The 26,217-nt window shown below is 52.5% G+C and overlaps 11 protein-coding genes across 11 annotated transcripts; 7 read left to right on the forward strand and 4 right to left on the reverse strand.

The window, feature by feature from the left end:
• Positions 1 to 108: 108 nt before the first annotated feature.
• EV422DRAFT_504629 (uncharacterized protein) lies at positions 109 to 2,384 on the reverse strand (the record flags this gene model as incomplete). Its single annotated transcript, XM_053068440.1, has 2 exons — positions 109 to 2,170; positions 2,236 to 2,384. The coding sequence occupies 2 exons, from the start codon at positions 2,382 to 2,384 to the stop codon at positions 109 to 111; spliced, it is 2,211 nt and encodes a 736-aa protein (XP_052927469.1).
• Positions 2,385 to 2,750: 366 nt separating this feature from the next.
• On the forward strand, positions 2,751 to 5,036 carry EV422DRAFT_520970 (hsp71-like protein). The gene has a single exon (XM_053069729.1). It carries the CDS (start codon positions 2,964 to 2,966, stop codon positions 4,887 to 4,889), a length of 1,926 nt encoding a protein of 641 aa, XP_052927470.1. The 5' UTR covers positions 2,751 to 2,963; the 3' UTR covers positions 4,890 to 5,036.
• A 271-nt stretch (positions 5,037 to 5,307) lies between these two features.
• Positions 5,308 to 6,519, reverse strand: EV422DRAFT_520971 (cytochrome c oxidase subunit VB-domain-containing protein). The gene is made up of 3 exons (XM_053069730.1): positions 6,349 to 6,519; positions 5,626 to 5,862; positions 5,308 to 5,564 (listed from the first exon to the last, which is right to left on the reverse strand). The coding sequence occupies exons 1-3, from the start codon at positions 6,455 to 6,457 to the stop codon at positions 5,431 to 5,433; spliced, it is 480 nt and encodes a 159-aa protein (XP_052927471.1). The 5' UTR covers positions 6,458 to 6,519; the 3' UTR covers positions 5,308 to 5,430.
• A 119-nt stretch (positions 6,520 to 6,638) lies between these two features.
• Positions 6,639 to 9,998, forward strand: EV422DRAFT_354579 (uncharacterized protein). The gene is made up of 9 exons (XM_053066583.1): positions 6,639 to 6,870; positions 6,957 to 7,061; positions 7,128 to 7,265; positions 7,332 to 7,688; positions 7,752 to 8,183; positions 8,265 to 8,503; positions 8,577 to 8,738; positions 8,812 to 9,126; positions 9,186 to 9,998. Exons 1-9 carry the CDS (start codon positions 6,765 to 6,767, stop codon positions 9,699 to 9,701), a joined length of 2,370 nt encoding a protein of 789 aa, XP_052927472.1. The 5' UTR covers positions 6,639 to 6,764; the 3' UTR covers positions 9,702 to 9,998.
• On the forward strand, positions 9,999 to 13,032 carry EV422DRAFT_354572 (uncharacterized protein). Its single transcript, XM_053066582.1, has 10 exons — positions 9,999 to 10,073; positions 10,132 to 10,422; positions 10,495 to 10,620; positions 10,692 to 11,636; positions 11,729 to 11,819; positions 11,885 to 12,039; positions 12,118 to 12,324; positions 12,387 to 12,469; positions 12,546 to 12,670; positions 12,745 to 13,032. The coding sequence occupies exons 2-10, from the start codon at positions 10,354 to 10,356 to the stop codon at positions 12,981 to 12,983; spliced, it is 2,040 nt and encodes a 679-aa protein (XP_052927473.1). The 5' UTR covers positions 9,999 to 10,073; positions 10,132 to 10,353; the 3' UTR covers positions 12,984 to 13,032.
• Positions 12,901 to 15,142, forward strand: EV422DRAFT_354445 (uncharacterized protein). The gene is made up of 5 exons (XM_053066581.1): positions 12,901 to 12,979; positions 13,050 to 13,768; positions 13,827 to 13,950; positions 14,021 to 14,179; positions 14,261 to 15,142. The coding sequence occupies exons 2-5, from the start codon at positions 13,290 to 13,292 to the stop codon at positions 14,948 to 14,950; spliced, it is 1,452 nt and encodes a 483-aa protein (XP_052927474.1). The 5' UTR covers positions 12,901 to 12,979; positions 13,050 to 13,289; the 3' UTR covers positions 14,951 to 15,142.
• Positions 15,143 to 15,334: 192 nt separating this feature from the next.
• Positions 15,335 to 16,004, reverse strand: EV422DRAFT_565374 (uncharacterized protein; the record flags this gene model as incomplete). The annotated part of the gene is made up of 4 exons (XM_053072302.1): positions 15,335 to 15,492; positions 15,586 to 15,687; positions 15,774 to 15,829; positions 15,949 to 16,004. 4 exons carry the CDS (start codon positions 16,002 to 16,004, stop codon positions 15,335 to 15,337), a joined length of 372 nt encoding a protein of 123 aa, XP_052927475.1.
• Positions 16,005 to 16,405: 401 nt separating this feature from the next.
• On the forward strand, positions 16,406 to 16,769 carry EV422DRAFT_565375 (uncharacterized protein; the record flags this gene model as incomplete). The annotated part of the gene is made up of 3 exons (XM_053072303.1): positions 16,406 to 16,497; positions 16,571 to 16,618; positions 16,700 to 16,769. 3 exons carry the CDS (start codon positions 16,406 to 16,408, stop codon positions 16,767 to 16,769), a joined length of 210 nt encoding a protein of 69 aa, XP_052927476.1.
• A 448-nt stretch (positions 16,770 to 17,217) lies between these two features.
• Positions 17,218 to 19,601, reverse strand: EV422DRAFT_504634 (uncharacterized protein; the record flags this gene model as incomplete). The annotated part of the gene is made up of 4 exons (XM_053068441.1): positions 17,218 to 17,367; positions 17,408 to 17,461; positions 17,530 to 17,597; positions 17,663 to 19,601. The coding sequence occupies 4 exons, from the start codon at positions 19,599 to 19,601 to the stop codon at positions 17,218 to 17,220; spliced, it is 2,211 nt and encodes a 736-aa protein (XP_052927477.1).
• A 300-nt stretch (positions 19,602 to 19,901) lies between these two features.
• On the forward strand, positions 19,902 to 23,289 carry EV422DRAFT_520991 (RHD3/Sey1). Its single transcript, XM_053069731.1, has 7 exons — positions 19,902 to 20,206; positions 20,287 to 20,387; positions 20,460 to 20,775; positions 20,849 to 20,966; positions 21,033 to 22,268; positions 22,334 to 22,568; positions 22,640 to 23,289. Exons 1-7 carry the CDS (start codon positions 20,055 to 20,057, stop codon positions 22,963 to 22,965), a joined length of 2,484 nt encoding a protein of 827 aa, XP_052927478.1. The 5' UTR covers positions 19,902 to 20,054; the 3' UTR covers positions 22,966 to 23,289.
• A 271-nt stretch (positions 23,290 to 23,560) lies between these two features.
• EV422DRAFT_565378 (uncharacterized protein) lies at positions 23,561 to 24,298 on the forward strand (the record flags this gene model as incomplete). Its single annotated transcript, XM_053072304.1, has 1 exon — positions 23,561 to 24,298. One exon carries the CDS (start codon positions 23,561 to 23,563, stop codon positions 24,296 to 24,298), a length of 738 nt encoding a protein of 245 aa, XP_052927479.1.
• Between the last annotated feature and the right edge of the window lie 1,919 nt (positions 24,299 to 26,217).

A 26,217-nucleotide genomic window follows, 5' to 3' on the forward strand; every position in this document is an offset into this window, starting at 1 on the left:
CCGGAGTGACATTCGAGGATGTTGTCCAGTCGTTGTGCGGGGATGCGTGAGGAGCGCTTGCTCGAGAAAGAGCCCCCACCGCCTTCCCCACACGTCAAGCGGGTATGTTCAAAAACTGATGGGTTTCTGTGCTTCCTTTGGATCAAGGTTCTGGCCCTCAGCGTGTTTAGTCTTCTTCTTCTTCTTCGGCTTTGTGGCACCATCACCGCCATTTGCGTCGGCGCGGGCAGTCTCGACGCCAGCAGTCTGTTCCGAAACGCTCGCCTTCCGCTTCTTTTGTTTGTGTGAGTGTTTGTGAGAGAAAGACGTCGAAGTGACTGCAGCGGTCGGGGCAGTGGAAGGAGCGTCCTCGCGCGCTTGAGACGCCGTGGCCTGGTTCGATTCGTGGTCGGTCACCTTAGTTTTCTTCTTGGACTTCTTTGTTTTAAACGGTATCTTTCCCGTAAGGTCGTTGACGTCCGCAGATCTTGCTTCCGTTAAATCGTCGAGTCCTTCCGCAATCTGTGCTTGGATCGAGTTCGTCATTTGAGCATCCGTGGACTCCGGCAATTCGTCAACTGATACTCCAACGATGGAGGTCATATCTGCACCACGCTCGAGGGATTCCATCGCGGCAAGGGATGCCATGGCAGCCTCCTTGGCGGCCGTTTGGTTCTGCATGGATGGTTTTGGGACGAGTGATGTGAAGGTCATCATCTCTTCCTCTTCCTCTTCCTCCCACTCTTCATCTTCATCGTCCCCTCCCTCCTTATTTCCCTCCACCGCATCGACACCGTCAGAGGCGGGAATGCTTTGCGTGTTGCCATCATCATCGTAAAAGTCTAGGCCCAGTCCAAACCCAGATGCAGGTTCGAGAGGCAGGTTGTCCGGATTGTTGTCCACCTCGTCTATATGAGTATCGTCTATGATCCCCTTCGCTTGTCGGCTCGCTTTCTCCTCGACGAGAGAATGAGCCAATCGAACTCCTTCAAGGAAGGACATATAGTCGAAATCTTTCACCCTCTTGCGGCATCTCCGCCAACGGTTTCGCAAAAATGTAATGGGTAAATTGGACCAGTCCTCGCCCCGAAGCCCTGCCCATTCGATCTCATCTTCATGTTCGGCTTTGTCATGAATTGCCAGTATGCGAGTAAGGAGTTCGCGGTCGTCCGCTGCCGTCCATCGCTCTTTGCCTAGCACGAACCATGGTTTGCGAAGAAGAAAATGATCGGCGCAGGCTCTTTCATCCCTGCTTCCGACAACTTTGGAAATCTCCACCCATTCCGTTATTTGCGAGTGATTCGTATATCCTTTCTTTTCCATGACATCATTCATGGCGTCGGTTAATCGCTTTTGCTCTTCGGACGTCCACTGAGCATTGTTCTTTTTCGGTTTCGCCGCCTTTTGTCCCGCCATTGAACTCGGGGCACCGTCCGCTCTACGGCCATTGGTAATGTCTTCGTACCTACGGCGCGCATTGGGACGCCCCAGCTTGATATTGATGTCTCGCCATTTCTCCCCCCTCTGAACCAACTCTACAAGCTCTCGATCTTCTTCCGGTGTATAAGGCCGCCTCTCGCGCTTCTCACCAACTTCTCTGTCACCATGGCCAATAAGAGTCCGCTTCACGAATACAGCGAGTTGATATATCGTGCGATTGAGTCGTGAGGTCTTCAGAATCTCCCTCATGACCTTTTTGCTCCCATGCGTGGCATCTTTGGGATCCGCAGGCACGCCCTCCGCAGTTTTGTTGCCGTGGTTCCTTTTTTGCGCCAGTATAGCAAAAAAGTCGTCTTTTGAGATGTCATGGTCCTCCATGTATTTGTTCATAGCAGCTTCCACAGCCTGTCGCTCCGTACTCTTGAACCTTCCTTGGCTATACGAATCCAGATACTCTTTGTGCTTTTCGTAGTTTAAGCTGTGCGTGAAAACGATTGAAGGAGGCCTCTCGTCGGTTTCCGGGTCGATGAAAAGGGGTGGGGCAGGTTTGGTGCCAAAATATTCGGCATGGTTGCGGTGCCTGTTGGGTGTGGACGTGGTTGCCATGACTGGACACGTCCCAAAAAACCAGCGGGGAACGGATGCAAGTGAAAAAGTTACCGAAGCGGAAGGGTAAGCTGGTTCGGTTTTCTTACTTGTCGCGGGTAACAGTTGCTGCGGGAATGCTTGCCGGGGGTTGGACGAAGGTGCTCTGCAAGGACGACACGCTCCAAAGCGACGGTTTTTTCGATGATTCTCAGGCCCGACGCTACTAACCCTAACCACCAAGGGCATCTCGTCGTTCTCACATGGTCATACTGTACCTCGTATGTGCCCACTGGACATTGAAGACCTCCCTGGACCTCCTGGACATTGGACACTGGCGCCCACATGAATTGATAGGCAATATGCCTTGGAACTGTCATGGTCATCCCAATGCACGTCTCCAGAGTCCACATCCATCCACATGCCTGTCTCAGTTTTGTGTTGGCGTTGAAAACTGTTCGTGCATTTGCAAGCCACGGGACAGAAATCCTTTCGTCTCACTTTTATGATCAGCCGCACCTGCTAATCTATTGGCTATGGCCAGTGCGCATCCGCCCTTGTAAGACTGTCTTTGCACATGCCCTGAAGTCAATGATGAACATTTGAGAAAAGTCCAGCACATTCCCCGCAGGCGCGTCAGTCAGTCACCGCGACAGTGGTGGTAACCGAATGACAGTAATGTCAATTGAATGTCAATGGCATCACCCTTTAGTCACTTTCCAGATGGTTCTACGCGCAACGAGTCGGAAATAGTGTGGAGAAGCAGAAATCCACCCCCGCATAGAACGATGAACTGCACCAAATTGCTCGAGGACATCCCCCGCTCCTATATAAAGGGCCCGCCAAACTCCCCAGTGCAGATTTTCGCATTCACTTCACTTCTGATCGTCACAACCCGAAAAATATTACATTTGCAAATAACCTAACAGCATCTGCAACATCCCACACCTTTACTCAATATGAGTAGCGCTGGCACTTCGAAAGCCGTCGGAATCGATCTCGGCACAACCTACAGCTGTGTCGGAGTCTTCCAAAACGACCGGGTAGAAATTATCCCAAACGACCAAGGCAACCGTACAACGCCCAGCTATGTGGCTTTCACCGATACTGAGCGTCTCATTGGAGACGCAGCGAAAAACCAAGTCGCCCTGAACCCACAAAACACTGTCTTTGACGCCAAGCGACTCATCGGCCGCCGGTTCACTGACAAGGAAGTTCAAAGCGATATGCAGCACTGGCCCTTCAAGGTCTGCTGCGAGGGCGACGGAAAGCCAGTCATCGAAGTCGAATTCAAGGGCGAGAAGAAGAGGTTCACACCCGAACAAATCTCTTCGATGGTGCTCACCAAGATGCGCGAAATCTCCGAAGCCTACCTCGGCCACCCTGTCAAAGACGCAGTCATCACGGTCCCAGCCTATTTCAACGATTCTCAACGACAAGCAACGAAAGACGCTGGAACCATCGCCAACCTCAACGTTCTGCGCATTATCAACGAACCTACTGCCGCGGCGATTGCGTACGGGCTTGACAAGCGCAAGGGCCATGAGCAAAACGTCCTCATTTTCGATCTTGGAGGCGGCACGTTTGACGTGTCGCTTCTTTCCATCGAAGACGGCGTTTTCGAAGTCAAAGCTACCGCCGGCGATACCCACCTAGGCGGTGAAGACTTTGACAACCGCTTGGTCTCACACTTCGTCGACGAATTCAAGCGCAAATACAAGAAGGACATCCGAAGCAACCAGCGAGCACTTCGCCGCTTGCGTACGGCTGCCGAGCGCGCTAAGCGAACACTCTCGTCATCAGCCCAAGCGAGTCTCGAAATCGATTCTCTCTACGAAGGCATCGACTTCTATACGACAATAACCAGGGCGCGGTTTGAAGAACTCTGCGGCGATTTGTTCCGCGCCACGCTCGAACCGGTTGAGAAGGTTCTGCGAGACGCCAAAATCGCAAAGAATGAAGTCCACGAAGTCGTATTGGTCGGCGGCTCCACTCGCATCCCCAAAGTTCAGAAGCTCGTCTCCGACTTTTTCAACGGCAAGGAACTAAACCGGTCGATCAACCCGGACGAAGCAGTGGCCTACGGTGCTGCTGTCCAAGCAGCGATCCTCACCGGTGTTCAATCCGAAAAGACGCAAGATGTGCTGTTGATGGATGTGGCGCCTCTCTCGCTCGGTCTCGAGACCGCCGGCGGAGTCATGACGCCGCTCATTCCTCGCAACACCGTTATACCCACCAAGAAGAGTCAAGTCTTTTCGACCTATTCGGACAACCAACCCGGCGTCCTGATTCAAGTCTACGAAGGCGAACGCAAGCTTACCAAAGACAACAATCTTCTCGGCAAATTCGAGCTCAGCGGTATCCCTCCTGCGCCTCGGGGCGTCCCGCAGATCGAAGTCGTCTTCGACATGGATGCTAACGGCATCTTGAACGTATCTGCGCAAGACAAGACAACGGGGAGATCTGGCAAAATCACCATCACGAACGATAAGGGCCGTCTCAGCAAAGAGGACATTGAGCGCATGGTCAGCGAGGCTGAGAAGTTCAAGCAGGAAGATGCCGCGGTCGCTGAACGAGTCTCTGCTCGCAACGAGTTCGAATCGTACACATACAACCTTCGTAACACCATGGATGACCCCAAACTGAGTGGCAACCTTTCCGATGAGGACAAGGCCAGCTTGAAGAAGCTCGTCGATGAAGCTATTCAATGGCTCGATCACAATCACGAAGCCTCAACCGAAGAGTATAAGGAACGTCAGAACGAATTGTCCAAGGCGACCGAAGGCATCTTGAAGAAGATGTATCAAGGCGGAGGAGGTAACACGGGAGGAGCTACCACAGACGGCAGTGCTCCCTCTGGTCCTACCGTGGAGGAAGTCGATTGAAAAGGAGTCGATGGAACAGCCCCGCCTCTGTTTGAAAAATGTATATAGCTAGCAACCCCAATTTTGTAACCTATCCATGTATCGTTGTTTGTAAATGGCTTCAATTGAATATGATCAGTATGGCAATCTTGTCCATGCATTGTCTGACCGTCGTCGAATAGTCCGTGAAGGGGAAATGGCTCAAGAACTGGGATTCCCACTGTCCCTATTCCCACTGTGTTATTTAGCGAAACCACAGCCAAGGGAACGGTTCACCGAGATTGATGAACGTTAATGGCCATTCCTCGAGTCGCACGAGTCCTGAAGGCCTTGCCATGTCCACATGTCGAAAGAGCATAGCAAGTCCAGTAGACTCACGATTCGAGATTCTACCAATTCCACTCAAACAACACTTCCATCGGGCTCGCCACTCCGACTCGTGCAAACATAAATGGTTTCTGGATATATTGTAATGTAGGCAAATTTCGTTTAACGCGAGCAGAGGACTCTATATATATTCTCCTCACGGTCTGGCGGGGTAGATGTTGCACCAGTACCGCACTTAGTGGTGGTGGTCGTGGCTATGATCCTGGTTGTATTTGAAAACGTTTCCGCAATGAGGGCATCGGTCGAACTTCTTCTTGCCATAGTCGCGAATCGTCAACCAGATGGCTTCGTGGGAGTCAGCGGGGAATCCTATAAGAACCAGAAGAGTTAGAACACCAAGTCGTTCAAACTCAGTCATATCGCAGCTCACCGGTGCAAGCAATGTATCGTTCTGGGTCAGCACCCTTGATGACAATAGGGTTGGAGGGTGTTCCACGAGCAGTGAGGTAGATGGGTTGCATTTCTTCCCAAGGCTCCTTTCCAGCTAAGCGAGCCAAGTATTCGTAACGCTCGTTACCAGTCATCAATTCGTGGTTGGTGGGGATCTGGCCCTCCTCACGGAAACCAACAAGAGTATCTTCGGCGGAGTCCTTCGTTGCTGGGGTAGCTGAAAGTGAACCGGAGTTGCCAGCGGTTAGAAGCGTGTATACGCAATTAAAGTCGCATGGTGCCTCTCGAGGCTGATCTCATAAGGCCATCCAGAACTTTCGTTTTCTCCAACGTTTCCCATCCTCAGCGACGGAATGCCTCGATTCGCTGCCCCTCTTCCCAGTAACCCCACCATCTCTCTCCGTTGTGCCCAGCGTATTCATTCCGCCCAGAGACAGTCTGGCTCCTCCTCGCCACTTCGCACAAGCGCCTTTTCGCCCGCGTGCCATACATTTCCTCGGCTATGCAAGCTTCACTCTCTCCCGGCGTTCACAGGCGACCGATCCTGGGCCTTTGAACCGACCAGCGAGCCAAGCCCACTCAAGAATAACAAGAAGAGTGCTTCAGCTTCTCAATTATCTGACCGGGGAGGCCCTTCTCCCATAGTCCGACGTCGTCTGTTTCGGTCAGGGAAAGTCGACTGTCATATTCATTCGCAACTCACCTTGACGTGTGACGGCGGCGACAGAGAAGGCCCTGGTAGCCATCGCTGGCCTAACAGCGACGGCGAACGCCCTTGAGGAGCGAGCAACGGCACGGATGAGAGGCGACATGACTTGTGATTGATTGCTAATTGAGTTTCCGTTGGAGTTCGTATAGTACGCAAACGTGAGGTTCAAGGTCCAGGTTGTCTTTCCCGTCGTCACTGGACGGTGATGAGAGAGTTTAATGTAAAGCACGTGAAACCGCAATAAACTCACGAACGCGCGTTTGTCACTCTGGACATGGACACCGCGCTGCTGTTGAATTTCCAGAACTCGAAGTAAGCGGAAACGGACGGCGAGAATTGTCGGAATTGTTGGAATTGTGTCGGCCGTTCGTCAAAGCCTATGCCTGTGCCCTCGCTATTAGGAGCCGAAAATGAGCGACGAAAAGAGAGCGGAGAGGCTTTTGAAGCGGGCGAAGCCATTCCTCGACGAAAAGCTGAAAGCTAAACAGAGACTGACCGCTCTGTCCAGCTTTGTCGGTAACTTGAACGTCGTTTACTTTGTGCAGAAGTCTGGGGATAGACTCGACGCTAATATCAACATCCTTGTTTGTGCCTTCCTTCAGAGAACTCCAATGTGCAGGAGCAACAGAAGTTTTTTCACGAGCATGATTACCAGATATACACCGTCATGTTCGATTGCTTTACGCATCAGGTGGACAAAATCAAAAGTAGGATCAGGCGATATCACTGCGGTGTCCGCTTTTGATAATCTCTGATGTCCATGCGCGTTCCAGCACGAGAAAAACCAGACAAGCCGGTTTCCATAAACAGTAAAGAGGTGGCTGATTTACTGCGATCTTTGCAGATCTTGAAGAAGATCATAGTCTATCTCCCCGAGAAGATGAGAGCTGGTTGGCAAAGGCGAAGCATAGGTACCGGCTGTGTCCTCTCTTGGGTATTGTGCAACCATTGTGCTTACCCCTCTCCATCCTCTTCAGTGGGAATCCTCCAGGCCTTACTCGTAACAGGCAACCATGTCAAGCTACGCATCGAAGGACTCCGACTTTTGCTTCTATACCTCGCCCAGCAACCGCCAGAAGTACAGGATACGATCCCTCTGTACGCCAACGCTATTTCATTATCCGTATTTGATGCTTTCGTCATCCCCCCGCCAATAGCAACTGCGCATACCTACTGCGAAAATCAGGGAATAGATAGTCTGTTGCCGACGGAGGGTGTTGCCGTCTGGAAGGGGGAGGGCAAAGGACAACTGAATCAGGATGTCATAGAATGGGAGAGACGAATACATACGCTCAACGGGCCCGCATCCGTGGGCGGTTCAGGAGGCAGCAGCAGTATGTGCAATATTTGTCATCTTTCGCGAGAGCAATCAATTCAGACGAATCTTCCACCCTTAGCCATGGATAGAACGGTGCTGCTTCCTAGCTCGACGCCCTTTACGATTTACGACGCGATGGACATGTTCGAGGAGATCTTATCACATCTGGTTATAGTGGCTGGTGAAACACCTGCAACTCAATCGACGGCGACGGCGAGCCTGCAAGTTCCAAGTGTAAGAGGTCATCGGGGCTCGGTCGTGGAAAAGGTACACCCGGAAGCTAAGGAGACGGAAGTCGGGACTGATGCCCCGAACGTGAGCACGCCCTCAGTGAGCAGAAACGGTTCTCTCGCCGCCACGGACACAACGCCAGCGAAATCCATACTCGACATTTCTGCTCAGCCGGCGGATGGCCTCTCCATTATGTGGGGCCATTTCCGAAATCATTATCTCAGGTTGCTTTTTCCACAAGTGGCACGGCTGTCGGGAATGCAGGTTTCAGATGAAGAAGGTATGCGCTGGCTACCCTTTGCTTAAAAGGGGTTCGCTTTGGCATCATAAACTCCGCGCCCGGTTCTCTAACATCTAACAGGGTTCGCCACATGTCCCCCTCAGCTTCTTCATGCACTCTTGAATTTCCTTATCCGGAATTGCGTCGACTCGTCGGTCAACACATCTTCGACTTCGTTGCGACGGCTGTTGCTCAGTGGGGATGTCCAGAATCTGGAACTAGTACACGAGTGGATTCATCAGGCCATGTTACTGCCCTATGTCTGGAGCGACGTTATGAGAGGGGCCATAGCAATTGTGCGAGTGTGGTGTGCCCAAGCGGTGGGTTGAATAAAAGTGACTTTGCTGCAGAGGGGAAGCAGGCGGCATCAGAACTGAGTGTAGGGAACTTTAGGATGAGGAGCGCCCGCCCTTTCTTCAGATGTTCTCCCCCGAGGCAGTGTCGCCGGTTGAGGGTCCTGGGGGCGACGTCGATAGTTACCTGCGCCGTTATATTCGTTATCTTCGCCTGGCTTTCTCAGTGAAAGTTGATGATGTGGAGCACATGGATCACCAGGTACACACATTCGTCGAGTCCTCTCCCAGAACCTCTGGCAAATTGTGAGACTAAAACTTCCACATACATGTAGCTTGCGATTTTCCGAGAAGTCATATTCCTGTTCCGTTCCTTTACTCTTGACACTATGCAACCATCGCTCACTCCTCAATCCTGGCACACCCTCTTCGCGACTCTGTTTGATGTCACCGTGCACTTGCTTTGCAGACCGAGTCCTACAGCAGTCGTTCGTGACTCGGCCATGGCCATTGAAATTGCGGATTTACTACTGGAGACAGCATTCATAACGGCTGTGAGAAGCGGAATCAAGGATGATGATCTATGGAGCACACTAAGATCGATATTGCAGAGGTGTACCCGTTGGGCGGAATGTATTGGCAATTGGGAGGTGCGTACAATCACGCCACTGCTTGGAGCCTCGGTATCATCTGACCACATCTCATGTAGACCACGTTGACGACGCTGACTACAATACTAGCAACGCACACATATTCCGTGGAACTGGACCCTTTGCATCAACTCAAGCATCGTGCCAATCAGAACGCCGCATCTGCATCTCCTTCAACTCACATTGGACACCATCCTCCTCACCGCGCTCCGGCTTCCGTGTCTTCTTTCGTCACCCATCATTCTTCGTCTTCATCAAAGCGCGACCGGTCCAACTCATTTATAGCGAACACACTCCATCGAGGTGCTGATGCCAAAAAGCGGGCGAACACAGAGGTCTCTTCGAATTCCTTGAAGGGCGCGAGGAGTGACCCAGAGGTGTTTGTGGGAGGCGGGAAGAGTCAGACGGCAGAGAGTCCGAGAACGTGGGGACTTGGAGCGTTTGGAACATCTAAACGAGATGTAGACCGGCATGTGGAAGGCGAAGAGACGGTGGGCGAAGCGTTGGTGTTGAATAAGAGAACCTTTGCGGTACGCACCTGCAAGCCGGAGATGCACAAGGGCGAAACAAGATGAGTTTGCTGACCGGAAGACGTCATTCAGATTCTGGGTCAAGCCAAGGGGTCGAATGTGTCGTTGTCGAATCTCACCCCCGAGTCCAAAAACAAGTAAGGTCAAAAATGGAGATCTTTCCGGGGAACATACACTCACGACTAGAACGCCCGCACTATCAGCCCTGCTCAGTCTCCCATCCCCGTTTATCATCGTCCAACTCCATCCGCGGACTTCATGGACCTCATCAGCCTTCCCATTTGGGACGAAACCTCGGCGTCTTTTATGTGGAAGAATGTGCTTTGCATCCTCGGTGATATAAATCAAATAGAAAACCAGCAGAGGCATGCTGAGGCCATGAGGTGCTTGGCAAAGATCTGGGGAGTCTTGGAGAAGGTGAGGCCTATGGTGCCGACATCGATCAGGGACCGTCGCCAACCGTTTCAGATGATAGATACGGTTGGCACAGCTGTACGAGAAGGAGAATGGCGGGGATCTGAAGATGCCACCGTTGTTCGAGTTTACGACGTGGTTCTTGAAAGGAGCAGATATGGATGAGTAAGCGCAGTATCCATGCATCTGATAACGAGTTGCTTTCATTTACATGTGACACTCACTCTCATTAAGCGAGTACGCAGACGGCCGCGCAATTGCCTACGGTGCCCTTTGTCGGATAATGTGGCGACGGCACGATCAGCCTTTCTTGGAGGATTACTATCCACATTTCTACCGGCTTCTGACTAAGGTAATGTTGCCATATCCAAGTACAGGTTGTCGGTCGGTCACTGATTCAAGCCTCCCAACGCTGCGGATGCAGGGATTGAGCAGCAGTGACCCACAAGTGATAACTGCCATCCTTTCGAACTCCCGAAAGCTTTTCGTGCTGGGCCTACCAGGAAGCTATATACTTGTCAAGCCTTTCCTTTGCTGCATAAGAAACATGGTATGTTGATCACAGGACATGTTGGCATTCGTGTGTGACACTGACGCCACATCTCTGGTTATGCTCAACAGTCTGGTACTTCATACACACCTGGTATCCTCAATCTCCCCGCTACCGTTCACCAAAACGCAATCACAATCCTTCAGTCCCTCATCTCGGTTCCGAATCATTACACGACCCCAACGCCCACAATCCGTCGGCCGGGAAGCGCCCCACCACACATGCAGTCCTCATCAAGCGCCTCTCCTCGGACCCTTGCGCCATCCCGAATGACGAAGGGAGAGGATTTGCAGGTCGGATCAGATTACTCCATAAATCGCGAACGCCATGGCATCCACAGATCCAGCCCAAAATCGATCGTCACCTCGAGCCTGGGTGTGCTACCACCGCCCTTGTTGACACCGTCACCAGCCAGTCTTGTGGCAGCAGCAAGGACATGTTCTTCGGAGATAAGCGCTCCTACTGCAAGGACCGCCAAGACATTTGCGGCCTCCATGACGCAATTGACCACCCGCGGGAAGTATGAAGATACTGCCAGATCACATCCTATCAGTTTGACCTCCGATGTGGCGGTTCAAGAAACACGGGGTGTCAGCCATCCTGACCTCACACTGGGTTTAACTTCAACGCCACACCGTACTACGGGTGGAACGCTGTTTGGCGTGCCAAGTATCGGTGACGCCGCTGAGCAATTGGAGAGCTATGTTCCGTCGGGGGGCAAAATCATTTCCTCGGAAGAAATGAAACTTGCTATCAAAGACACGCTTGTCTTCCTTTTATCGTCCTCGCCAGAAGATCGGGATATCACATCGCTGCAAATGCTCAACTGGTCTGTCGCGACAATGCTCTTTGACGAGATTGTCAATTCTGCAAACCCCAATAAAGCAGTACTGGATGACTGCTTGAGCGCTTTGTTGCGAAACCTCACGCACCGTGATGTCGCCGTCGTATATGCGGCGAGCGATGGATTGAGCTTGTTAGCCCAGAACCGAGATATTCTGGGAAAACTGGACAAGGTGAGTTACGCATTCACACGAAAGCACGCCCTAGCTCCTCTGTTCTGTAAGAAGGGCCCTTCCCTAAGAGCGCTCCTTTGAGCCATCAATAGCATATGCTGCAATTCGTCTTGGAAACCCTTGTGAACACCACGATGGATTTGCTGCTATTACAGCATGGACATTCCGGTAGTCAAGTGCGAGGTAAGCTCCACTTCGAGCAGCTTGTTGGGGAAACCTGCGATCGATATTCAAGTGTTATTATCCAGCGCTTTGCGTCTCTAGACTCCTGTACTGTCTCCTCGATTGGGTCATGATATTCCCGGACGATGTTCGCGATTACACCAAGCTCGCCGACATGATATTTGATGTCATCGAACAGGCTTTGAACGTTCCTTTGGAAGTCGATATATCAGTATCATCTGTAAGTTTGCAGTCATGAGGTTTCTTGGAATGTTCAGAGCCGCCGCAATGGAAGTTAATAGAGTCTTGGATTTGTAAGCAGGGCGACAGTGAACGAGGTCAACCGGTTCCTTTCAAGCGCGGCGGACGGACGAGTGTGTACGAAGGGAATATCTTTCAGCGTCACTCTTCCGATGGCGGTCGACCTGGGCCGGGCGATAAAGCAGATGCAGTTGCAGCGGCACCACTTAGCGCTGTAACCGGAGGAAAGGGCATGGAGGATGCGGCAGGCAATACAATGATCAAGGTGAGACGCCGTTGTTGTCGTTACTTGGGCTCGCGATGTGCGATATTAAACGGAACCCTTAGGATACAGCAGAAATCGTTCTGACACATATATTGAATCATGTACATAACTTCGCCCCACCATATGGGGCTGCAATGATGGGAAGGTACGACCGATAATCGAACGACACTGCCGTCTGAAGAGCATTTTTTGCTGATTTTAAAAATGTCCCTATCTTCCAGCCAAATCTTAGACCCCAGCCTGCAGGAGGAAGGGAGCCGACGGGAATCGGACAAGTATCTGTATTTCTCGTTTAACCGCACGACGCTGATCACGTTGGTCGAGATACCCGGACGGACGCCCCTAGGTACGTCGGGACATCCCGTGATGGATGCATGTCCTTGTCTAACCCTTCGATTTTGGTGCCTCCTCTGTTACTAGACACACGGGCCCGTCTGATCATTCGGGACATGAGTGGCCGGTACTGCTGGGACTCAAGCTTATTCTACGAGAGCCTGCATAACATGCGGAAACGACTGCATTCGGGCCGGAGCAACGTCTTCAATGACATTTCGAATCGTTTCGCCGCGGATCCGTGTCAATATCGCGGTGTTTCGCAGAGTTTGATCTTTCCGGAAGGGGTGGGATTGGAGAGTCACCCCAGAGAGTTGGAAGCGTGAGTTCATTGACTTACTGAGGATTGTTCAGCCCCTGGACAATCAGATACTGAATGCAAATGATTACAGAGATTCTGTTACATACCACCGAAATGAGGAAGATATGCCCATATTTCGAGCGGACGCCGGCGTCGAGTCTGCCGATATGCTTGACGAACTTCTACAGTTGTAAATGTTGGTGTGTTTCTGCCCCTAGCTGTGATTGTGCGCTTAATTGCCGTTCGATGTTTCAGCATCGGTCAAACCCATACAGACTGCCTCCTTGAACCCGACACACCGCTCAACGTCCCTTCCGATATCCATCCGCCCATGAAAGAAGCGGTTCAGGAAACATCCCGACTGATGCAACGCCAGCTGGATAACGAGGTTGACTGCACCCGGAACTTCCTTTCCAACACATCCTTCCGCAACCGCACATCCAGCATCGACACGAATCTTGCGAGATCCGATAGTGTGAACCAGCTCAGTATACCGTCGAGCGGGGGTGACGGCGCTCTGCGTCGTAGAGCAACTGTCGCCCACGTTCCAGTCGGGATAGGCAACCAATGGGATACTTTGCGGCGGACGCCATCTTCATTCGATACCCTGGAACTTCCACCTACGAAGGACTATCTCCATGTCACACCCTCCACGCATCTCAGAGTCACTCCACCGTTTCAACGGGCTAGGCTGCTGCTGAGCCATTTGGGCTTGATTGACTTTGACAGTCTGAGAGATGGTGAACTGTGCTTATTGGCTGAAACTCCGGCGCTATTCCGGGATGTCAAGGTTCTAGACCGGAAACATGGGTAGGCAGCAATAGTAATCCTCGGAGGTAGGGCAATTTTGCTAACGCACGCTTTCTAGCCGGGAGACCATCAAAGTTGCCGTCATCTATGTTGCCCCGGGGCAAGAGGACGAACATAGCATTTTCAGAAACGAGAGTGGAAGTGTCGAGTATGAAGCATTTGTTTCTAGCTTAGGATGGGATGTGCGTACAGCACTGCTTGTTCCTCGCCGTCCAACGTCAGCCGAACTCAATCATATCTCCTTCCTGACAGGTGGATTTGGGATCCCACCCTGGTTTCGTTGGTGGACTGGAACGGAGCCTCGCCAACGGCAAGACCGCGACGTACTTTTGCACATCCACATACGAGATCCTATTCCACGACGTGACCAAGATGCCCGTCGATCAACACGATGCTAAGCAGTTGAAGAAGGTAGGCCCGTTAAATGAGACTGCTTGGTCTGATCAGGTCCCTGTTCCGATACCTGCTTGCTCACATTCATTACCGGTACAGAAACGACACATTGGCAACGACCAAGTCCACATCGTGTGGAACGAGCACCACCGGGACTACCGCCGCAACACCATCGGCGGTGACTTTGGCAACGCTCAAATAATCGTCACGCCTCGCACGGATGGTCTCTATTCGATCGAGGTGCTTCGAGACGAGAAGGTGCCTTCCTTCGGACCCTTACATAACGTCACCGTGGTCAGTAAGAGCATTCTGGGGCCTCTCGTGAGACAGACGGCTCTAAACGCCTATCGCGCTACGCTGGCGATGGGGGACATGGCGGCTGCGACCACTATGCTTGTCGGAGGCAAACAAGGGGGCAAAGGCGCTGTGGGTGGCACCAGCCATACCGCATCCATATCATCTGCTACCTCAATATCATCCGCCCGCACGGCGCCATCATCACATGCTGTTCCGCTCCAGCCTCGTCATGCTTTCGCCGCTCGGCGCGAGGACATTGTTACCATCGCAGATCGCCACAAGTTGGGCAAATGGACATTTGAGAAGTTTATAGAGGCCGTATTTGCCACTGCGCCAGAGTTTAGCACCGGCCAGCAACGCCAAGAGTGCGTGTCCTCCTATGATTTCAATGAGAGTCCATCTCTCGGCAGTGGGGAGAGTAGCACCTCAGGGGCAAATGAGAGGAGCGGGCCAACAACATTGACGAGGATCGTGTCGGGATTGGTAGCATGAGATACCTCTGGACAGAGTTGCAGTTTCTGTTCATATGTACATTACGAAATCAAGTTGAATCGCAGGAAAGCCAGAGCGATTTCTTGTTCAATAAATGAAAATAAGTACAAGGCTAGTGGTATCTACAAATACAAAGCGTAACCCCTGTTACGCAAGTCACTCACTACGCCTGGGGTAAGGAGGGGAAAGAATACAATACAAGAAGCTGGAAAGCGAGACAGGTGGCCGACCCTAGGGGTTCCAGCGAAAACCACCCTATGTCGATGGAGGAACGTCCATGAGATTGGTTGAAAGGCTATCTGGAAAGAATGCGATACGTGAGGACCCGTGCTGGTCAACCGGGCACTGTTGACCATCGGAATCCTCGACCAAAGCATACATCGTTCATTCCTCGTCCATCACGACGTCCGCATCATCTTCATCGTCCTCCTCGAGGCCAGCCATGGTCTCATCTTGAGGGAGGTTGGCGAAGTCGATCTTCACGCCGCGGGTCCTTGAGTTTATGATGTTCGAGGCGTCGATTTCGACCAGGTCGTTCTCCTCTACAATCACGAAAGAAGAACATGATGAGCAAGATGATTCGACATGGGGCGAGGCGACTCCGTTAAACGTTCGTGAAGATGCGGAATACTTACCCATCTCAAGCTCAGCCTCATCGTCCTCTCCTTCGTCCATCTTCTCGTCATCCTCTTCGCTTTCGGCCTCGATGATGTCCTCTTCCACGGGGACGGGGAGGACTAAATAGTGGCGAAGAATGTAGTTTCGGTCAGCGCTACGATCCGATGGCTGTGCGACGTGGGCACTACAAGTGGGTTAGACTTACCGGCAGTGGTCTCGGTCGTCATGACGGTTGTCTTGAGGAACTCGCCTTCCTTGGTGCTAAAATAAAGTAAGGAAGTGAGCACTGAGCACTAAAAGATCCAAACTGGCGAAGCAGGCGTGTGATCTTCGCCATGGTTTCCCGTGGACGAAGGATCTTGGAAAAAGCGGAAACTTACGTCTGCTGAACCGTCTCGATGGCAACAACGGTAGCTTCTTCAGTGGTAGCGAGCATTTTGAGTGAGACTAAGTTTATAGGTGGGTTGAGTGAAGGGGAGTAGATTTGCAGTGGAGTTGGAAAGCGTGGGAAAAGAGCGTGGGAAAAAGAGGGAAGAGAGGGAAGGTGGCGAAGACGAGGGAGTCCGAGACACGTTGTCCGGACGGAAATAAACAATGCGGATTGATCACGTGCAGTCCTGTCTCATTTTAACCTCGAATGTGATACGGCGCCAACCTCCGTCAGTCGATTCCAACTTCCTTCAGAATCCCAGCAGCGCATCTGCAATTTGGGGCGCGAGAATAGGGACAAGCAACAGACCCGCCACACCTGAAGCACCCATTGCTGTCGACTCGCGTAAAACCACCCAACCCCATCCTTCCCTCCATCCTGCCCTCCATCACTCGCCAACGTCTACCATGTCGGGTGCACCAATAATCGTCACCTTCTTTCTTGTCCTCATCGCGGGCGCGGCAGCCTTCTACTACGTGCCAAAAAGCCAAGACCAAATGTAAGCTCGTCGTCTTGTCAGTCTGTAGTGGTCATTACCGTTCACACGCGCTCATGCATTTTCCCCTCTGTAGTTTATACCGAACGATGCTCGTCATAACGCTGACATGCACTTGGACAATGTACGTGGGAGTTTTCATATGTTACTGCAGTATCCAAATCTGCTCATCATTGTGTACTCATCCTTACCTCGCATCCTTCAGGTGGGCCATAACATATCTAGCGCAACTCAACCCGCTGATAGCACCGGAGCGAGCGTTCGGGCACAAATAAGCGATTCTCCGAATAATATGTATGCAATGTCCCCGCTCATGGGATTTGGCCGATATCTTGTATCCGTAATATCATGAGTATCCGTCTTTTGGAGGCACAGCGGCATGACGGTCACTTTGTGGCAATAAGTTATGGGATTTTTCATCCGGCATGCGGCGCACAGACGGATTCGAGCGATCTCTAGGTTTCTGGAGCTTCTGCTTTCGGCGCGCCAGGGGTTTTCCGAGGTAGAGGGTCTGATTTGGAGGGACATACGTGCCGGACTCTCACAGTCGTGGACTTGGTATTGGGCTGGTGACGATTGGATATGTGGGAGTAACGAGGAGGGAGAAGGCGGGTTTTCCCACGTCGCATCGAGGCCGGCTCAAGTATCCTTTTATGCTGTGGATATCGTGGAAACAATGCTCATGAGGAAAGGATATATTCTACAATGTAGTCTATTCTACCATCAAGCCACTCGGTTTCCACATATCCCTACGCCCGTTTCCAAAACTATGAATGGCTTCCCATTTGCTTGATGCTTTTCCCTCCACAAGCGCGTCCTCCTCAGCCCGACACCCCGACTGGTGGTAGGCTCGGCATTTTCGGGCTGCTTGCCCTACATACGATATTGAATTTGGCGTGCTGCGAGGCGGTACCTGCACAGGCTCTTCGTTTGCATCTTCAGTTCCATCCGGATTGCCGTCGACTTGCTACAAACCCGGTGTTGGACTTGCCGTGCTGCTTCGAGTCGAGTCTATAGCCTCTTCTCTTCTTTCACGTCCTGAACAGAATCCGTCCCATCTACAGCCTGTTCCTCCACATCCTGCGCCGGAACCGTCTCTATATCTGCAGTAGCGATGGATCGCTGCCAAGTACTTCCGCAGTTTCCACAGTAGGCGGTTCCTGCACACCCCCTTCCTTCGAGGCTTCGGTCGGATCGGAAGCGCTCTCTGTTTTCTCTAAATCCGGTTTCGGGCTCGAACCTCTGACATCCTCTTCCGCATCATGGACAGATTCCGTACCACCCGTAGCCTCCGCAGCGTTCTCCAGGTCTTGGGCCGGAGCCGTCTCCGGATCCGTTGTAGCGATTGGATCCGAAGTCCCTTCTTCTGAACCCTGAACGGAATCGGGAGTGCTGCTAACCGCGCTAGCGTCCTTTCCTTCACCGTCCATCTTCGCACTCTCCCCATCTCCGACGACAAACAGCGGATCCTTCACCTCACTAGGCACATCAACCTCCTCATAGAATTGCACAGTCTGGGGAGTAAACACATACGTCTGCGCAAACTCCTCCGCGGCCTTTGTGTCGTCCATCTTGTCGAACGCGAGAGCGATTGACTCGAGCATCATCGGGCTAGGAATGTAGACGCCCGCGGACGGGGTGGACACATGCCTGTACACGTCCAGCGCCTTTTGCGGCTCGCCCAGCGTCGCGAAGGCTTTGGCGAGGTAATCCCATGGGTCGGTCTTGAATACATGCGTCGCAGCGGATGGCATGCTTATGGAACTGCTGTTGTCCCACTTTTCGGAGTCGCGTAGCATGTCCTTGTGAACCTCCTCTAATCTTAGTAGAGCCTCTGGAATCAAAGCCTTTCGACTGGCTTCCTCCGCGACAGTCTCCGGTATCGCGGCGCACGCCTGTATTAGGATAGCGTATGTTTCCGGGGGAGTCGGCAGTAGCCTTTCAGGGAACTTCCCGACATTCTGGTGATAATGTCGGAGTACCGCGTAAGGTTTGGTGAGGTTCAACCAACACCTGAGCAGGGCCGCGAGGATATCCTTGTCCATGGGAACTCTAGCTTTTCGTAATTGATATGATAACCGATTGATGTGCCGTTCGTCTGGTTGTACCGAATGTGCGTCGAGCACTGCTGCGAAGGTCTGCGGGCGCCATGTTATGGTGTCGCTCATTCTCAACTTTTGCAGAACTTTGTTAAGAGATTCCGGAGCATTGAGGTGATGTGGGCCAAAGCCCTTCAACAAGAACTCGTAGGTTGCGACATTTGGCTGGGCTTGCGTGGATGCTTGAATGGCTGAAAAGAGACCCCACAAGGTACGCTTGTTGATGGCGGGGAGTGAAGTGCCTGGTACACCGCCGGATTTCAAGAGTTGATCCAAAATCACGTTGAAAGCAAACACAGGTAGCTGCTTTCTGTTCGCTGACTTCAGCTTATCGTAGAGAGGAATAGCAGCAGCTGGGTCATCTTTCAGGGCCAGAATATGCAATGCATTCGTTTGTGCCGTCGGAGTCAGTTCAAGGTCCTTCATGTCGCCGAGCAATTGCCCGACAAACTCCAGAGCAGAAGGCGAGAATGGAGCACCGCCAATTAAGGTATCAGCTGCAGCAGGGTTGACGAGATGCGAGAGCAGGTGATTATAATGCAAAACACTCAAGACCAGGCGCGACGCCGGAACGGCCAACAATGCCTTGTACAGAGTTTCGACCCAGGGAACCGGAAGAAGATGCCCTTCTTGCCAGGAGGCGAGTAGAGAAAGAAGATCATGTAGCGGCACGAGAGACGGATCACTCTGTAGCGAAGTGAGGGTGGCTTTGTATGTACTGTTGTCGAGAAAATCCGACGAAGGGGCGAGCAATTCACCTCCCACATCTCTCACATCGGAGTTCGACCGAGCAATCGACGAGGAAGAGAAGCAAGAGGAATTCAGAGGTCGGCTTCGTGTACATATTGCTTTCCAAGGAACGCTCCTCCGGTCCTTGATGTGATTATGGTGACCAGAACGACTCACAGCCGTTCTCGAAAATGGCTGTATGCAGACCGCTGCCTTCGACCTCGCTTCTTTTGAAACCAAGTGTGAACCCCGGCAGATCAAGTTCCGCACCGAGCACATTGTATGTGAACCCACTTAGTCGATTCGCACGACAGCTTCTTTGTCGAGTAGATAGCTTCTACTCGCACGTTCCCAGGTTTCTATCCTTCGTCTGCCAGCGTGCACAAGGGTGTCCTGTGTCGCTTCGTTGGCGTCGTGTGTTTCCAGCCCAAATTCACCCAGTGCGACTTGATGCAGTTATTCCCGCACGAGGGAATTTGCGAGTCCGAGTGGGAGAACACGAAGAGGCGGAATCGCACGTGTTCTCGCATCAACGCTCGCATCAAGGCTGCATCAACGCTCCACTCCTGCGTCATCGGGCCTGTCATCGCAAGTTCGGCCGTTTATGGCCTGCATTCGACTGAGAACGACCGGCATTGAAAGCCACATCACTATATAAACCCACTGCACCTCTCTAATACTTTACTTAACCTTTGAAGCCCCTGCAAGAACCATACCACACCTTAACTCACCATGGCGGACTCCCTGAGTGTCCCCGACATTGACCACCCGGTTAACGGTACCGTCAGCGATGCTGCCCAACAGAAGCCGGCTCTTGCTCCCTGGAAGCCGACAGACCCAAGCGACCCTCGCTTGCAAGTCGTAAACGAGAACCAGGAGTTCACGTAAGGGCTCTTCGCGTGGTCTTCCCCATAGCTGCCTGGATTCCACGGCGCTCACCTGTCTCCTGCGTTTCCCACCGTAGATCGGACCTATTGAAGTACATGAGGGACAAGTGGGACATCACCAAACGCGGATTCGACTATAACGTTGTAGCAGTCTTTGGGTCTCAGAGCACGGGAAAAAGTGAGACGCAGGACGTCGCTTCGAAACGTTTTCAAAGCCGCCATATTGACCTCTTCCCGCCACCTTTGATAGGCACACTTCTTAACAGGCTGTTCGGTACGAACTTTGACGTTATGAACGAGGTTTCTCGTCAGCAAACGACAAAAGGCATATGGGTCAGCAAAGCAGACGCAACGAACTTGTTGGTTATGGATGTTGAGGGAACGGATGGTCGTGAGCGTGGGGAAGACCAGGACTTTGAGAGGAAGAGCGCGTTGTTCTCCATCGCAATTGCCGAGGTTTTGATAGTCAACATGTGGGAAAACCAAGTCGGTCTATACAATGGAGCAAATATGGGACTCTTGAAAACCGTGTTTGAAGTCAACCTTCAGCTCTTCCAGCAGAAAGGGTACGTGCGCGTAGCATGTTGTTCCGCGAGTCGACCCTGCGCTGACCCTCCCATCCTGCCTTGCTGTACGCAGATCCCCAAAGACGTGTCTCTTTTTTGTTATCCGTGATTTCACTGGCGTCACACCCATCTCCAACCTTCAGACCAGCTTGATGAAGGATCTGGAGAGGATCTGGGCGGGCTTGATCAAGGTTGGTGTATATGTGACCATTGATGAAAAGTGGTGCCCAGGTTAATGAAACCAAACCTCTCTACAGCCTGCAGGGAAGGAAGATTCGCTGATTAGCGACTTCTTCGACTTCAACTTTGCGGGTTTACCGCACAAGATCTTTGCCGGTGAAAAGTTCGAAGTGGAAGCCAAAACTCTCAAATCGCGCTTCTACGACAAGGAAAACCCTACCTACGTTTTCCAGCCCAACTTCCATAAGCACATCCCTGCCGATGGGTTTCCTCAGTTCGCTGAAGCAATCTGGGAAAAGATCGTGACCAACCGCGACTTGGACCTTCCCACCCAGCAGCAGTTGCTAGCGCAATATCGCTGTGACGAGATCTCGCGTACGGCTTACGAGGAATTCCACACCCAGGTCAAAGGCTACCGCTCGCACCTAGAGAGCGGGAAAGTTCTTGAGGACCTCGGAAAGGAGGTCGTCCAGCATTACAACGCTGCGTTGGTCGCCTTCGACACAGACGGGAGCCGATACAACAAGGAAGTATACCAAAAGAAGAGGGGGGAACTCAAGGAGAAGATGGCGAGCGCTTTGCATGTATACTATGTGCAGCAGCTACGAAACCTTCATCAAAAAGCCATCGTACTCTTCAAAGACCGCCTATCCGAGAAGATGCGGGGGGACGACAGCAATTTCGCCCGCAAGCTGCGCGAGTCCCGGGAGGAAGCCGAGAACTACTACAACCGCATTGCGGAGGCAACAAAGCTGGAAGATGGCAACTGGAGTAGCGAGGAGTATTTCTCGCAGTTCGAACGGGATATCAGTCAAATTGCTTCCGAGAAGCGCGCCGAGGCGATGGCCCGTGTGGTCAAGAACCTCGATCGCTCTTTGCAGCAGGACATGGTTGAGCCGGTACAGGTTGTCCTCAATGATGGGCCGGCCGATGTGTGGAAGCAGATCTTTACCATCTTCAAATCGACATTGGTGGACGCCGACGCGACCCTTCGCAAACAGTTGGCCGGTTTCGACTCTTCCGAAGACGAGATCTCCACCTCCGTTCGTGAGATGAAGTATCAGGCTTGGGAGCTTCTGGGCAAAACCATCCACGACGAGTTTGAGGACGTGAAAGTTCTCGAGAGGTTGAGGCAACGGTTCTTGAACAAGTTCCGATACGACGAGACGGGGATTCCACGGGTCTGGCAGGCTGGCGATGATATCGATGGTCCGTTTGCGGAAGCTAGAGATGACGCCGATCAGCTGTGTGTGCTGTATTCGAAGATTGATGTTCCGCACGCCGAGCTGGATAAGGCCATCACAGAGGATGAGGTGGGTTTCAATCGTTCACCTAAACGTCATTGACAGCCCTCGTTCTTACCTTTTTGTATCTGCAGCGTTTCGAACCGTCTTCGTTCGTGGTGCTGTCACCGGCGAAGGTGCAAAGTCTACGGGATCGTTTCCGGAAGGAAGCCGATCTGTTGTTTGTGGAAGCAAAGCGTTCTATCGTCCAATCGCAGGTTGGACCAAGCAAGATCTTCTACCTTGCGACTTTAGCTTTGGGATGGAACGAGCTGTGGATGGTTTTGACCAACCCACTTCTCACGGTATTCACCGTCATGCTCTTGGGTGGTGAGTTCACAAGATTTATTGTCATGTGGTCTTTTCGCGGAAATCTTCCTGACTGTGAATCTTTGCAACAGTTGCCTACACCTTGTGGCGATCGGGACTCGCCGGTCCCCTAATCCAAGCTGCACGACACGCAGCTCACCAAGTGACACAGAACGCTGGAGACAACCCCAACATCGCCAATATTCTCAACCAAGCTCGTCCCTTCGTCAACAAGAACCTTACCAACCTTCAAGGCGGCCGGTCGGCTTCACAACCATCGTTATCGTCGCAGGGCCAGAGGAGGAGATGGAGGAATGATGAAGCTGACTCGGACTCGGACAGTGTTGAGCTGCAGCAACAGACAAGTCGGAGCACGTCGGAACTGTCTGGGAGGAGGAGCAACCTCAGGGATGACTAGATTGCGTTTTGCGCTCGATTACAATCTGCCACCTACCTCAGACATTCAAGAGACGCTCGGATTCCCTTGGAGGTCGTGGTCTCTGCAGATTCACGCCAACAGGGTCCAAGCCTTTCGTCGTCTTCCCCTCAGGCTTGTCTAGCCTGGTCCCACTCATACTTGCATTTTGCTCCCCCCTTAAATATGCTCTCTTTTGCGTCTTTGTGGCATAGCTCTGCCTGCGCTTGTGTACAGTACTGTGAATGACACATTTTCTCCTGTATATCTATGGTATTGTGTGTTTGCGGGTGTGGAGTTGCACCTCCTGCACCGAGTTGCGATGAGGTCATTTCGAAACCTCACGCGTCGTGAAGGGAATCCTGAACTTGTTTGTTGTGCAATTTGTCTTTTGCGAACATCTCCAGTCTGTCCGTTTGACCTTTGCAGCTTAGAACCTAGTTCTCCGCAGTTTCATCCAGTCCTTACGAGGCTCTTACTCAGTAATAGCTTCAAGTGCAGCATCCACTGGCATTCTGGTCTTTCCCTGGTTGTCACCCACAAGCGAAGAAGGCTACGTGACATTGCCGCAATTCCACCAACAAACAACCAACCCAATATGAGCTCAGTTCCAATCACCAGTGGAGAGAAACACGTCAGCGACGGCTTCGTCTCCACCCTCCTCGGTCCATCGTGCACCTCCCTAAACGACCCGGGCTGCCAGCTCCTCTTCCTTTCCAAAGTCATCGGCCTCGGCATCCTCGTCCTCGGCTCCGTCCTCAAACTCCCATCGGTCTTCCCCGTCCTGCGAACCCAATCCACGCGCGGGCTGCCCATCCTGGCCCTCCTCCTCGAAACGTTCGGGTTCACGGTCGGGATCGCGTCCAATATCCGCCAGGCGAACCCGTTCACGACGTGGGGCGAGGCGCCGTGTTTGCTTGCTGCCAACCTTGTCATGTTGCTGGTGCACTGGAAGAACCAGATGTTTAGGGTTATTGTGGGCGGGGCGCTCTACGCGTGGCTGTTCCGCAATCTGCTCTCGAGTGATAGAACCTCTGAGGCGACGATGCAGACGCTGTTGAGTGCGACGGTGCCGGCGTTCATGGGCGGGACGGTGCTGCAGATTCTTGCCAATTTTCGGGAGAAGCACATTGGGGCCATCTCTCCTGCTACGCTCACGATGGGGTTGATGTGTGGGCTGGGGCGGATGTTGACGACATTTGTGGAGGTGGAGGACCCTGTGATGAGACTGAGTAGCGCGCTGGGGACCTTCTTGGGGTTCGTGATGTGGGCGCAGATGATTGCTTACAGGGAAGGAACTCGCAAGTTCTTGTCGCAGGGTGCAAAGGCCCATTAGACCGGCTCGGCTGCTCCATAGTCGTGATTTATCTACTCGCATTACATCTCTATACGCACAGACATGTTTCCACTCCGTCAATATCATACCCTTCACGTTCAGATCATATGATGGACGGCCGGAATCCCGCCTTCACACGTTACCGCCATTTCCCCCATTTCCAGGTAGCAGAACTGAAAACACATATGATTTCCGTAAATGATGAACGCCTACATATAACTGAACTAAAGAAGCCTATTTACAATTCGGAGCATCAGCGAGCGCAAAGCTACAAATCCGCTCCCTCAATGCGTACGCCTTGGAGGCCCGCCACCACTCGCCCGCCTCCCTATTCCTGCACCCGATGCTTCATCTCCATGTATCGCCCCGCTGAACCCAAGCCCTGTGGGGTCAACGTTCAGTGACCCGGGCAAGTAAAGCTCAGTTGATGTCGGCTGCGCAAACATCGGGTGCATCTGTTGCGCCTGCTGCTGCTGTTGTTGTTGTGATGGCATGGTTCGATGGATATTCGACCCCGAAGTCGAGGAGCTTGCGGACGGTCTGCGTTCCCGTACTTGTTCGGGTGCATAATGCAACGGGTACTGAGTCTGCATATACATCGGCATGCCTCCCATTCCCATTGGCATTCCAGAACCTACTCCCGACGGTGTAGACATCATCGGCGCCGTCATGGGTAATGCCATGGGCATTGACATTGGCATTCGAATATCCATGGATAGGTTCATGCTCGTGGGTATTGGTGGCAGTGAGCCGGCCATGGCCATGGAGAAGCTAGGTAATGACGACGGCTGTTGAAGCGAGGCATTTGAAAAGTGCCTGAGGGAATCGGTCCCAGGTGTGAGGTTGGAACCGTAACCGGTTGCGACCGACTGCTGGGATTTCTTTCGCGTCGACGGTTCACCCATTGGCGCAGTATACCGCGATGACCCCGTAGACCGGCCGGTTCCACTTTGGCTTGCGTTATGAGATGAATTCAGCATGGAAATACCGTCGCCGGATGTCGATAAAGTGGGTGCGAAATCATTGAGGAAGTCCGTATACGATGATTGATAGACGTTTGCAAAATCATTATGGGCTTCCGCGGCGGGAGCCATTGGATACGGCTGTCGCGATGTGAAACCCGCGTATTGCAACTGCGTCGGTTGCGAGAGTGGTACGCCTCCGTCAGCGCGTCCCTTTCCGAATCCGGAAGGTTTCGAAAGTATGGGAGCTGTTGAGACGGTGTGTCCATACACCAAGTGCGTACTTGCATTCGCGTCGATGATGTCCATGTCGGCGTGGGTGGTATAGCCCCGAGAGTCAGAACTGCCCCTTCTAGACGCACTTTGCGAGGTGAATTGAGATCCTGATGAAGGACCTGTGACTGCTGCTGAGACATTTGTGGAAGTCCCCGCTATCATAGGCACCAAACCCGCGCCATTTGATACTCGATCTACACCCTGAATCTTCGAAGGGATCGGCGGGATATCTTCAGCGAGGTACTTTTCGGAAGCGGGTGAAGGCTTCCTAGTGGGCGCCGGGGTTATCAATGCCGCGGTTATCGATGACGAAAGCGAAGCGGCGGAAGAACGCGGCGTCGTTTCTGAGTGTGATGGTTGCAACTGCGTATGGGCGGAATTTGTTTGCAGAGCGTGTGATACACCGATTGGTGGCGCAACTGCAGATGGTGGATTTGGTTTCTGCGTCTCGGATGGGGCTGACTGGGCAGCGGGTGTTCGGCTAAGTCCCATCGATGTTGCAATCGTAGTCCCGGATGGGAGAGGGTCAGGAGCTGCTTGTTCAGAAACATTGGCTACAGACCCTGGGCGCGCCTGAGACTGCGGACTTGCATTTTCTGATGCAGTAGAATCTTTCGGTTTCGGAATTTCAGGGGTCGAACCATCCGCTGTCCGTGACACATGAGCCGAGGACAATGACCG

Source organism: Fimicolochytrium jonesii, assembly GCF_025526975.1.
Source record: "Fimicolochytrium jonesii strain JEL569 chromosome Unknown EV422scaffold_5, whole genome shotgun sequence".
Taxonomy (NCBI): domain Eukaryota; kingdom Fungi; phylum Chytridiomycota; class Chytridiomycetes; order Spizellomycetales; family Powellomycetaceae; genus Fimicolochytrium; species Fimicolochytrium jonesii.

Coding starts and splice junctions, on each gene's coding strand:
- EV422DRAFT_520970 (XM_053069729.1), top strand. CDS start 2,964: ATGAGTAGCGCTGGCACTTCGAAAGCCGTCGGAATCGATCTCGGCACA.
- EV422DRAFT_520971 (XM_053069730.1), bottom strand. CDS start 6,457: ATGTCGCCTCTCATCCGTGCCGTTGCTCGCTCCTCAAGGGCGTTCGCC. Junction 5,863..6,348: donor CGCCGCCGTCACACGTCAAG/GTGAGTTGCGAA, acceptor GTTCACTTTCAG/CTACCCCAGCAACGAAGGAC. Junction 5,565..5,625: donor ACGATACATTGCTTGCACCG/GTGAGCTGCGAT, acceptor TGGTTCTTATAG/GATTCCCCGCTGACTCCCAC.
- EV422DRAFT_354579 (XM_053066583.1), top strand. CDS start 6,765: ATGAGCGACGAAAAGAGAGCGGAGAGGCTTTTGAAGCGGGCGAAGCCA. Junction 7,266..7,331: donor TTGGCAAAGGCGAAGCATAG/GTACCGGCTGTG, acceptor CATCCTCTTCAG/TGGGAATCCTCCAGGCCTTA. Junction 8,504..8,576: donor GAGTGTGGTGTGCCCAAGCG/GTGGGTTGAATA, acceptor AGGGAACTTTAG/GATGAGGAGCGCCCGCCCTT.
- EV422DRAFT_354572 (XM_053066582.1), top strand. CDS start 10,354: ATGTGGCGACGGCACGATCAGCCTTTCTTGGAGGATTACTATCCACAT. Junction 10,423..10,494: donor TCTACCGGCTTCTGACTAAG/GTAATGTTGCCA, acceptor CTGCGGATGCAG/GGATTGAGCAGCAGTGACCC. Junction 12,040..12,117: donor TCGATATATCAGTATCATCT/GTAAGTTTGCAG, acceptor TGGATTTGTAAG/CAGGGCGACAGTGAACGAGG.
- EV422DRAFT_354445 (XM_053066581.1), top strand. CDS start 13,290: ATGAAAGAAGCGGTTCAGGAAACATCCCGACTGATGCAACGCCAGCTG. Junction 13,769..13,826: donor GTTCTAGACCGGAAACATGG/GTAGGCAGCAAT, acceptor CACGCTTTCTAG/CCGGGAGACCATCAAAGTTG. Junction 13,951..14,020: donor TTTCTAGCTTAGGATGGGAT/GTGCGTACAGCA, acceptor CCTTCCTGACAG/GTGGATTTGGGATCCCACCC.
- EV422DRAFT_520991 (XM_053069731.1), top strand. CDS start 20,055: ATGGCGGACTCCCTGAGTGTCCCCGACATTGACCACCCGGTTAACGGT. Junction 20,388..20,459: donor GTCTCAGAGCACGGGAAAAA/GTGAGACGCAGG, acceptor CACCTTTGATAG/GCACACTTCTTAACAGGCTG. Junction 22,569..22,639: donor CACCGTCATGCTCTTGGGTG/GTGAGTTCACAA, acceptor TCTTTGCAACAG/TTGCCTACACCTTGTGGCGA.